Source organism: Zootoca vivipara, chromosome 4, assembly GCF_963506605.1.
Source record: "Zootoca vivipara chromosome 4, rZooViv1.1, whole genome shotgun sequence".
Classification (NCBI taxonomy): Eukaryota; Metazoa; Chordata; class Lepidosauria; order Squamata; family Lacertidae; genus Zootoca; species Zootoca vivipara.
The window spans coordinates 79,688,817-79,701,185 of record NC_083279.1 but is presented as its reverse complement, the minus strand read 5'-3'; the positions used below and the strand labels follow the sequence as shown (position 1 = coordinate 79,701,185).

General features: G+C 39.0%; 1 protein-coding gene across 3 annotated transcripts in view; it reads right to left on the bottom strand.

Annotated features, from left to right (window-relative positions):
• Positions 1–639: 639 nt before the first annotated feature.
• The window catches only part of SACS (sacsin molecular chaperone), a 40,715-nt gene continuing 28,985 nt past the window's right edge, over positions 640–12,369 (bottom strand). For all 3 annotated transcript variants that reach the window (XM_060273828.1, XM_035114736.2, XM_035114738.2), the window contains one exon: positions 640–12,329. In XM_060273828.1, the coding sequence (XP_060129811.1) occupies positions 754–12,329 (11,576 nt within the window). In that variant the 3' untranslated portion in view covers positions 640–753. The remainder of the gene's footprint in view (positions 12,330–12,369) is intronic.

Here is a 12,369-nt window from a genome sequence, read left to right as displayed (position 1 = left end):
TAAAACAAGATTATGTAACATTTAAATCCCATGTACTTTGGGCTGAGCAAGATGTTCACTACCAGCTCCAGGGATATCATCAAACTGTTGCAAAGCAGCAGTAGGAAAGCACAATTTACAATGGAGAAATGTCTGAGAGCAAGGAGCCAATTAATCCTTCTGCCTATCACTTTCCCCTTGCAATATGCCCTCATGTTCCCCAGAGTCAGGTCCCAGGTGCTCATTTGCTTTGTGACAGGAAAAATGGGAGGTCACAAGAAAGAAGTTGTTGGGCCAAGGAAGGATTAAAAACTACTCTCCCATCAAACACTTTTCTACTGTAAATCATGTCCTTCCCTGGCTGCTTTTGCAGCAAAGTATGTTCAGTGATAGTCCAGTTTCCCAAATCCAGGTTTGCCATGGAACATCTAATTTGGCCCTCATTGCCACAGAAATATATGCATTTTATTTATAAGCTGCTAGGAACTGCATAGCTTCCAAAGTACAGTAACTGCGTGAGTAAGTCACATTTTATTCCATCACATTAGTATATAGCTTTTGCTATCAAAAGTGAATTCAGGTCTTATCGCATCTGTGACTGCGATTTCCTCCCCCCACCCCCACTGCGTAAGAGGATGACTCCCACCCCTTTCACACAAAGCTGTAGGTTGGCTGCATGACACATCAAACAGTAGCAAGCCACCAAAACCAATAGCTTGGCGAAAACTGGCTGGAAACATGGCATGTCTATATGAAACCACCATGTCTTTAACCTCATGCCTTTTGCTGTATAAAATTTTCAAGTTTTATTATAATACATGCTGTACACTCCATCACTCTCATAGCAACTTCAGAAGTGAACCTGTCATTTGGAATCTGCGGAAAAGGGAGGAGGTCTGGATAGCGAGTTTTTAAGCTATCGACTCCATATGCTTCCAGTGTGTGGACATCGTTTGTAAGACCTTCAAGTTGTTGGCTATATTCCTCAATCTTTTGTGCCAGTGCAGTGGGTTTCACATCTTTATCAGACTTGCCCCTTACGGCATAATCGGCAGCAATCAAAGCAAGCTTGGTAGACAAGTAACATTTAAAGCAAACCCATTCGTTGGCATTTTTATGAAGGTCATTTCTTGCTGCAGAAAAGTTTGCTCTAGCTTGCCGTAACCACCTCCGGGCCTCAACAGGATTTCCAACTGACTTGAACGTAGGTGGCATAAAAAACCGCTGGGAATATGAAGGACCTGTAGAAGATGGACATTTTTCTTTAGAATGTTGTCTTTCAGATTTGTGACTCGTTGCTTCCTGGTTCCATGAAGTATAAAATCTTTGAAATGAAAATTTGTCTGATTGAAATCGAGAAGCTGATGATGAAAATGTTCTTCTGGACGCCCTATCTGCATTTTGGTCAATAAAAGCCTGCTTTTCTAATCTGTTGATCTCATTTTGTAAATGCTTGAAAACTTCATTGGCAATATCAAGGTTCTCTGCATTTTTGTCTGGATGCCACTTAAGATACAGCCTTCTTATGATCTTTTTCCTTTCAGATTCTGGAAGCTTCCAAGCTTGTTCCATCACAGATGTAACTTCCCTCAAAATTTCTGATAAAGAATTTGCTTTAACCTTTTTGGGAGAATGATGTTTAGATGAGGAAGAGGAGGAGGAGGAGGATTTGTGACTCTCTCTTCCTGGAAAATGAGGAGGAATTGTTCTTGGTCCATGCGGCAGAAATTCTGTGGGACTTGTTGGAGTAGATGGTGCACTGCCCCTGCTCTGAGAACTTTCATCAGGCCTTGAGAATTTGTACAAATCAAGAGAGCTCACTATCTTGTACTCGCTGTATCCAATGTCAATCTGATAAATCTTGCCTAGAAAACTGGAATTTTCATCATCTTCCCTTTCTACTTCTTGCACAATGATAGCATATGTATAGGTTGGATGGTACGACCCATAGATATCACCACCTTCAGCATCAACAAGGTAGCCAACGTATTCACCAGGATAGAAAACATTCATTGGATCCATAAGAAGAGTATAGTGGATTTCAGTTGGTATAGGAGTGCCAGGCATAGGTAGTTCAAGCTTTGATGGTTCTGAAGAGTCATACTTCACACCTAAACTGTCAAGCTTCTCACTAATTCTATAAATATCATTGCAACCCAACATAGCAATTAAATAGGATGTATCAGAAATCAGATTATCAGTTGCAGATTTCAGGGTCATTGCTAATGCTAGAAGGAAATTGATGTCTTTGCTATCTGAGTGCTGTATATAGAGCAATATTACTGCATTTCCATATCTCTTTAAAAAGGCGAATGTTTCACTTCTGCTGTGAGGAATAGGAGCAAAACCTTTAACTCTCAGTGTTGTTTGCAACTTCTCAAAACAAGAAACTTTCAAGCCTTCTCTCAAGGTTTTGCAAAGTTTTATGGCTTTTTCTTCATTGGCTAAGAATGCATTGTCATTTTCATGTTTCATAATTCTAATTAGTCCCGTGATGAACTGTTCAGAAGACAGCAGTAACTGGAGCCTGCCCTGGAGAGAACAAAGTGCTCCAAATTGACAAATTTTTGGCGACTCTTCATCCAACTGCTCCTCAAGGATACTGCTGAGGAGACGGGGTCGCAACTTCTGAGGAAACAGCATTATCAGTTTGGTGTGAAAACCATGGTCTTTTCCTAAGTAACACTGGCTAAGATCAACAAGCATTTGAACACCAATGTTTCCTTGTATTCTACTTTTGTAATGTGGTGCATCATCAAAAACTAAGATGCTTGATTTTACTAATCTACCATCTTGGCTTGGAAGATAAAGAGCCAGATCTCGCACATTTTCAAGGTCATTTCTAACCTTAACAGAATCATTTTGAAGGCTTTTAAACAGGCCAGAAACAACTCGTTTAACAGTACGCATTTCGTTAGGATCAAGCTGTTTTCCTTCAGAGTTCTTGAATATGCGACTCAGAACCTCAACATACTGCTTTGTTGAAATAACATCTTCAGTGCCTAGGTGTTTAAATAGTTGGTGGAATGTGCCAAGTTCTAAGGGAAGTTTGTACAAGTAAGGTTTGAAGTCAGATTCATACTCAAGATTTATTACAACTTCCTCAGGCTTCAAGAGCTTCCAACCTTCTTCAACCATTACAAAAGCAACCCCCCGAAGCTGAAACCGGAATTCTCTTTTGTCTGTACTAAGAAATTCATAGATGCTCCTTAGGACTTTAACCCTTGTTTTTACCATATCTTCATCCAAAGTTGTTATATTACATATATTTCTGCAGTTATTTATAACTTTGTCTAAAGGTGGATCCAAGTTCACATTAAGCATAGTCAAAACCTGCTCAAGTTGTTCTTGTGGACCAAGACTGCTTCCTTCTTGTTCTTTGATACTTAAAGGCGTAGCTTTTTCTGGAAGGATAGGACATGAAGTCCAAAGGAGCTGCAAAACATCACTCTGTTTGAATTTTGGGTTTACTTGTGCTCCACTGAACTTTATAAGAGGGAGTGTTCCATTAACCTCTTGATACTGTGGATGGAATCTTACAATTTCTGCCGGAGCACGTTCCGGACACAAGAATGCTATTAAAGACAATTCTTTAAGGAAGTTTCCAGATAGCAAATCAGTTCTTTCTTGAAATATGTGGTGAAGGAGGACATCTACTGTATTCTGCAGTGTATCCTTAGTCCAGTTTTCAGTGTTAGCTCTCATACTGATCTCTTTAGCAAACTGCAGTAACTGCTGCTGGGAAATTACGTATTTTAGTCCCATATTTCGGAGAAATGCTACCCATGACGCAAGGAATGCAGCACGGTTTTTTGGTTTTGTGAGCTGCTCCAGTTTCTTAAAGAAGTCTTGGGGTATAAACAGCTTTTCGGGAAGCATAACTTCAAAAACTCTTACAGTCCTATCATAAAAATGCTTTGCAGGTTTCAATCTATTGCTTGCATCGTGAATGATCAAGAAACTCTCTAGCTTCTCAAACAGCTGTTCCTTTATTTCTAATGATTCTTCAATGCTAGAGAGCCTGTTCTTTAAGTAAATCAGATGTTCTAGTTTTGCATCGTAAGACAGACTTTCAATCTTTGGTAAAAGATGCTTCAAATAAACTTCAAGGTCATCTACTGGAACACACCCAAGTACAGTGTACAGGTCTTTTAAATGGATTTTCTCTTCCAGAAAGGCAGCTGAAGTTGACTGCGTCCATCTATCCACTTCAACAGAGGGGATAGTTCTTGTGAGTACATAACACGCTCCACATTTTGAAATGCTGATGTATCGTCCACTGATAGATTTGTAGCACGGAAGGGACCTCAAAATTTTAATGTCATCCTCAGATGTCAAATGACTTAGGTTGCAGTTGAAGTACATCAGGAGGGCCTCAAAATCATTCTCGGCTAATTTTTCGGTCTTAAATGTTGATGTCTGAACCATGTAATGTATGGCTTTTAAAATGCTTGAAGGGTTGTCTATATTTGCTGTGTGTCCTGACAAAAGGGGCACTAGAGCATTGTCCTTGGAGCAAATTTTGTTCAAAGCAAGTTGGATGCAACCAGTTTTCATCAAAGCGTGAAAAACTTTATCAGTCTGAGAATTTGGGAACAGAGCTATATGCATAAGACTAAGCGGAAGCAGGACATCGCAATCTGGTACAACAAGCTGATTAGAGGATACGGTAAATTTTGTGCCTGGAAGCAATGCCCAGTCCTTCAAAGTATCAACAACAACATCAAATGTTGGTTTTGTATCTTCCTGGTCATCTTTCATATTTACAGATTCACCAATAAAATGCCACGTGTTCTTCAGCCATGATTCACTTGCAAAATTCTCCTTCCATCTCACACAACCTCTGGTTTTGTATTCTCTTGGCAACACAGAAGGCAACAAATCAGCAAAGCTGGTAATATCAAAGACTTTTGCTACATTGCATTTCAGTAAAATATTGCTGTACCGCAAGTAGAGTGTGTTCATAAACAGATCTTTACGAGACGGAATCAGTTCATGATAGGTAGTTAAGAATTTTGGACGCTTTGAATCAAAAATTTGCAGTACACTATCAAGTGTAATGAGCAGAGGTAATCCTTCAATGAGGATTTCATTTTCTTCTGTGTCTTTAAAACAGTAGTCAACAAGAAGTTTTAAACTGTGGAAAAGTTTTAAATTTGTCTGCTGAAGTCGACAAGGCAGCTTTCCAATGTGGCAATTAGAATCCGGAGAGGAAAATGTCATCAAAAATGATCGCACATCAGCTGAAGTCACATAGCTCACTGGAATGTCTGCATCCACAAGACAGTGATAAAGATTTGCAGTTTCATCACAGCTATAGATCAAGTTGAAGCCAATTTCTAATAGGAGATGTTTGAGTCTATACACATTTTCTGCTACTGTTTTGCGTGTTGTAATGTTGTACTCTACATTTTTGAGGTGTTGCAACTCATCTTGTAACAAATTGTCAAAGAATGGCCTAGCTTTGTTTGAGGTAGACATATTAACCCATGTAATGATAATTGCAGAATGCAAATCAGAGCCATCAACATTTGGAGCTCGCACAACAGGTAGGAGACGTTTTGATTCCTCATGAATGCAGCTGTAAACTGCTTTCACTAAGCAATACCAATCAGGCTGCAGGTCAAGTCTGTTAACAGGGAAGAAGGACAGAAACTTTTTCAACGTGTCTTTCACTGTATGCATAGATGTGTTGTGTAGCACAGACACTGTTGGATCGGTACCTTGAAAGTAACGCTTTTTCAGCTGAATCAAAAGTTCTACATAGGCAGGTGCAATCAATGCTGTCATTAAACTATTATTCCAGTCACTTCGTACTCCAACTCCATTATCATCACGCCACAGATTTCGCCTGGCAGAATCCAGGGCAAAGTGTCCATTCACATGAAATGGTAACCCAGTTTCTAAGGACAGGGGTAAGAAACAAAATGCCCTATGAGGTTTTTTGTAGTTGTGAGTAATACATGCAGCAACTCCCCCTCGGGGGAAGAGAGTAATGTCCTCATTCTTATGAGCTGATACAACACTCTTGGATACCTTTTCAATGTTGGAAAAACCTGACCTGTTGCAAATTAACCAGGCAGTAAGGTTACCTTCAGAGTCTTCAGTATCCATAGTGTAAGTGATTTGTTGCACAGGTATCTTGCTAAGCTCTTTCTTCTTAGTGACACTGTCAATTACAGAAGCATGGAATTGCTTTCGTTTCAGTCTATCGCCATCAGTTACTTTGCCTGTTACAGAATATAACACGTTAAGTGCTCCTGTTGTTTTCTCTATTTCACAAATTGAAATTTTTTCCATGTGGTTCAAAAACATCAATAGTTCTGCTCCATCTGTACGCAGCTTATCTAGAAGATTTTGCACCATTCTGTCTGAGCATGGCACTGGGGAGATTTCGGAAGTTTTTGCCATTTCTGTATTTCGAAGTGGAAATCTAAACATTGTGCAGTTTTCTAGTTTAAAGTGATCTCCTAAATAGAGATCCAAGACATCTGAGAACTGTGTTCTGAAATCAGCATCCAGGTCCCTAAACATGCGTCCTGGACTAATTGATGTTGCACCTGGTGCATATCTGGCATGAGGATCAAAGATACAAAGACTATCATTACCAGAAATGAAAGAAGGACAGTCAGTTATGTGATACACTGAATTGAAGCCTATACCATACTGGCCAGTTTTACATGGATTGCCTTCTTTAGTGCCTTTTCCAAGATTCTGAATTCCTCTGATGTCATCTTCAGTAAAAGGCTGGTTGTTGAAGACGCACAGTGCAGGCCCTTGAAGTGGAGACCATTTTTCATCAAATATTCTATCAACTGGATGTTGTCTGGGATCAAACACAAAGCAAACTTCTGTAGCTTTTGCATCATCTGCATTTTGAAGGAGCTCTTTCAGCATTTCTTTTTCTGATGGATATGCATTAAGAATACTTTTAATTCTGCTTGTCAATTTTTCTTTCTGCCCAAATTCAGTCCCAAGGGTAGTAAAACAAATGTTTGATGCATACCTTTCTAAGGCTTTATGTCGCTTGGGTACTGCTCCAAGCTTTACTGCTACTTCTCTAGGGATGTCGGCATGACAGTACTTTACAGTTGTATCTTTCACTTTGATCCAAGGGCAGTCATTGTAACACAAAGAATTAGCATGTAGAAGGGCAAGGTGAGTATCCGGTAGCAATATCTCACCATACTTTTTTTCACAAAATTCTTGCTTCTTTTCTCTAATGAGGCCCCATATTCCTTCACTGATGATTCTCCTAGAAAGCTGAAAATTTTCTTCAGTCAGTGGTTTAGTTCCTCTTTCCTCATTGATTAACTCAAGAACCAGAGCAAAATCTTCTACTGTAAAAGCATGACGCACACCTACACTTTCAAATAGCTCGCGAAAGCTGTTTCTGTATTTATTAGCCAGTTGATGGAGATATGGTGCTGCCTCAAAGTTAAGATGAAAAGATACCTTTGTGGGGTCAACATAGCCATTTTCAACAAGAATGAAACTGCAGTTTTTCAGCTCTTCAATTATGACTGCTTTTGTTGCTCCATTTTGTAGCAGGGCATCGTGGAGATATTTATAGCAAGCATTGGTGATGTTTTCTTGGTACAAGGTAATTCCATCAAAGGACTTTGCAACTTCTTTCAGCTGGTTTATAACCATAGTAACAGTTGGTTTCTTAAGCAAGCCTAAAAAATCTTTGACTGCCAGAGAAATGTTCCCACAACCTTTAAAGGAATGGGAATTTTCATTAAGGATTGGTTTTAACAGACAAACTATATCTTGATAATCAGCAGTGAAAAGGTCCATCGCTGAAAACATTGTCTCAGGGCCAAAATCAGTACCCTTCCAGTGCAAAGAGAAGCCTGCTGGTTTTGTGAGAAATGGAAGAAACGGTATTGTTTGGAACTTTGCAGCAAATTCTTTAGCTCTAGGATCTCTGCATTTAATTTTTTCATCTATGAGACTTAACAGAATACTGCTTCTGAGACAAGCTGAAGCATGATCAGTCTTGTTGATTTCTGCTACAGATTCGGCACGTTCAACCAAGTCTTCCCAACAAATATCATCTTTGGCCATACCTAGTTGAACTAATTTGACCAAAATCACTGGATTAAGGTAATCTTGACTGGTGCCATAGGGAAACCTTCCATCTTCTTTATTGTACAACTTTGCAACTCGACCTTCAGGATGGATCAGTCTTGAAGGTTCCACCAGAGGGTGCTCAGTCAAAGAACAGGGAACACATGGTGTAACACAGAGAATTTCTGAGAACTCACTAACCTTTTCACTCAGAACATAGTGCATTAAAGGATCACGAAGGTCTGCCTCAATCTCTTGGATATTTGGGAAAAAGACTTCAGAAAAGAATTGCCTCTCCGAAAAAGTATTATCTAGTAACACCTGTTTACACCCTGCTTCTTCAAAGCCTGCTTTGACCCAAGATGGAAGGTCTACAGCACAGAGATTTTTTGAGCCAGTTTTTTTAAGGTACTTTAGAAAAATATTAAAAGCTGCAGGTCCTATGTCTGGACGTTTCAAGAGTGAATCATCTAAGAATCTCACATTCTTCATAGACACCCAAGATGAACCATCAGAGAACACTCTGATCCCTTCTTTGCCTTTTGTGTGAGCTATTTCTTCATAAAACCCCTGACATATGACTGAAAAATCATCATGCACTAAGTCAGGATCAGGCCATACTGCATAGTAATTGTAGTCATTTAGCTCCCCACAAACTGCCATGTTGCGTAGAACCACAAGAGCTTCTAAGTAAGCTTTTACTATAACATGCCGCATAAATACTGTGTTCCACCTTCCTTTCGTGTCAGTTTTCCATATCTCTTTTCTGTTTGATGTAACAGCAAAAGAGCCATTAATGTGAACAGGCAGACCTGTTTTGATTCGAAGAGGTAAATAGCAGAATACTTCTCCTAAGTTGCTACAATTGGGTTTCACAGTCCATTTGTGATCCTTTGCTTCAGATAGCATAACCCCAACTGATCCACATGGGACAAGTCCTAGCCTTCTTCCACTTTCCTGTAATGAGAATTTTAAGGCCTCGCCAGTATCCATGCAAGAACATATAAGCCATGTTGTAGAGTCTACTGTTTTTTGTGGCAGTTCATCAGCAGGCCTTTTTGTCTGTCCAGATTTAGCCATTTCAAAGAAAGAAACTGTGTCATCTTCTGGGCCTCTAAAAACTGGAGAATGCAAGTCAGCAATCCGCCTGAACACATGGTGAAATTCTTCCACTGTTATTTGTAATATGCACGATGACTTGGGTGATTCAGTAGGAAGCTTTTTTGTGCTACTGTTGCAAGTTTTCATGAGTTTAGCAGCTTCCTTGAGAACACTTGTAACAGGGGTAGTTATTGCTTTGGACAAACACAGATTTTTTTTAATAGTCACAGTCTCTTGAGCTACACCAGGGTTGGTTTCCTCAGACTTCAAATACTTCAAAACCATGGAGTTTACACACTGAGTAAAAATTATCAGTCTATGCCCACAAATGCTAAACTCATCCACAAGAGAATAGATGTCTGCAGTATTGTAGCTAGTGCTGCTGACTTCACTCACTTTAGCCTCCTGTTGTGTTCTAAAAGAAAGCCTGAAAAGTGTCCCTTTGTAACTGTAAGGGGCTTCCACAGTCAATGGGAGCTGACAACCAAACACACCAATAAACGGCTTAAACTGATTAGGAAACTTTCTAAGTCTTTTCTGTTGCTTACTCCAATTAATCTTGATCCCAGGATTAGACTTGTCCCTTATATGTTTACTGAGATGATTGATGTTGGGATCAAACATAATCATAAACTCTCTGCTCATGATGATCGGAATATCCGTGATATGATAAACAGAATTAAACCCCAAGCCAAATTTTCCAACTTTGTCAACTTCTGCTCGTTTAAGAGACTCACCCAATCGAGTTATATTTAGAAAGTCAGAGTCAGAAAATTCAGAATTGTTGAAAGACCAGAGAGCTGGTCCATGGCAAGCTGCCATTCCTGGATCCAAAAGATTTTCTCTTATGTCATTATTTCTCCTCATGTCAATCAAAAAATTGCACTCAGTTGCATTAGCATCATCTGCATTTTGAAGCAGCTCTTTGAAGATATCGGATACAGAAGGGTATTCTTCCAAAATGTTTTTAATTCTTACAGTGAGAGGTTCTCTTTGACCCGACTGCTCAAATCCCATATTTTCTGGATTTATCAACCTAGTACTGAGACATGGCACATTCAACCATTCTGCAGTTTTCATGGGTATGTCTTCATGAACCAAAATTATTGGCTCAACAGCATCATCTAGCAAATCATTTAAGTCTTCAACCTTGATATCACAGTAGCAGCATTCATGGATTGGTTTCATTGTAAGCCTGTAAGGTTTTTTGCTACAATATACAGGAACAGGTGTATTTAAACTAGCTGGAATTTGACAGCTGTACAGCCACCTTATAATATTCAACATAATAGAAAGATTTTGCTTGCTCTCTTCTTCTGTAAGAGATTGTTCACTTTTGAGGTATATTTTCTGAATGACCATGGAAACATGGTCTGGTGTCAGCTGCTCAATTGACCCACAGCATTTAAACAATTGGTGGAATTTAGCCATTGTTTTTGGCACATTATGTAGATACGGCTGGAGATCAAGATCATGTGCTGATTTTATCACTGCTTGAGAAAACGAACAAAAGGTTTTACCAGTCCAGACCCAGGGAAATTTCAAGGCTTTAAAGGATTCTTTTCCTTCATCTAAGTGATCATTCATGAAGCCATAAATCTCAAGCAAAATGTGCTGAAATTGATAATAATCTTCATCACTAAATTTTTTGGAACTGTGCCAGTCTACGACTACTTTGAAATGTTTTAACACTGATTTTATGTTAGGTTTGATTGAGATCCCCAGTGCTTTTTCAACATTTGGTCGGACACTTTCCACAAGAGGAACAGAGGAACCTACTAAGGTGGCCTGAGATAAGTCACACATTTCAGGTGGCGAGCACAAACTGCAATGATCACCCTTCCAAATTAAAGAACTCGGGTAATTTGGAGGTCTTTCCTTGCATGCTGGAATCCATTTGATTTTTTTCAGCATTGCTTTTGTTTCAGGTGTGTGAAGTAATGAATAATTTTTGTTCAAAATCGTTAACAAAGTTCTGGCTTTCCTTCTAAGTGCATCTTGATTTGTACTAGCACAGTCCTTCAAGCATTCAATTTTTTGAGCTACGCTCAAAATGTCTTTCTCTTCCAAGTTGCTTTCACTTTTTAGGCCTATTAATCTCAAAGAATGAAGAGTATCAGCAGATGTTTTAAAAACATTAGGGGGAAAGCAGTGTTCCTCCTCCCCATAGAACATATTTTGTAGTACTTCTACTTCGGGATCAAAAAGTTCACTAGCTGACACCATTTTTCCTTCAGAAATTTGAATAAATTTTAGTGGTGTCAGCCAATCCAACACTTCTGCATTTTCATTTTTTAGGGAAGTTAGATTTTCCAGAATCCATAGCATAACTTTTGTTGATTCATCCTTACAATAAAAGTCACTCTGAATATCTTTTAAAATAAATTTCATGCAATCTGTGCTCTTTAGCTGGTCTGCTTTTAGTATGTTTGCTAAACGAATGGTAGCTTCGTCACTGCTGTCAACTAGTGAAACAGAGAGTTTTATATCAGGTGGGAGTTTGGCAGTGTGATGCAGTACCTTACAGCCTTTCAATGCAGTAAAAGTAATTTCTTCATCAAGAGATTGTTTAATTCTCCTAAATATGATTAGCTCATTAATTATTAATTTCTCCTTTTCAGTAGTATCAGTTAAACTAGCAAGGAAGTTTCTAAGGGCATTTTTGTATGATACAGGGAATGATGCAACCTTATTGGTCAATTTCTGTATGGAAAGTTTTTCCACTATTTGCAAAACTACACTCGGCAATGGGGCATGTATATATTTTTTTAAAAGTGGATGTTGTATAGATGAGTCTAGTCTCTTAAGCACAATCCCACCAAGTTGTTCAATGATATCGGGTAAAAATTCTGGAAGTTGAGTTTCAGATCCATCTTCTAGAATAATTGGTGATGGAGTCCTTAATCTAATAAGTTCGATGACTTCTGCATCCCCATCTAGCAATGTTTTTGGGATAAGTGGCATGTCATCAAACATTGACAAATCTTCAGAGAAATGAATATACAGGTTCTTCCATACCATTTTAAGCCACAAAACAGATGGGTGCTTTTTATCTTCAGAAAGTGGAAACCATTGTACCACGATGTCTTTACCAGGCCATAAAGAATTTGTAACTTCCTTGATGAGCCGTGCAAATCGTTCAGGGTTAAGAAGCTGCAGCTGAGTGCATGCTCTTCCTGAAATAAAAAATAAAAGATATTAAACTGAGGAACATTT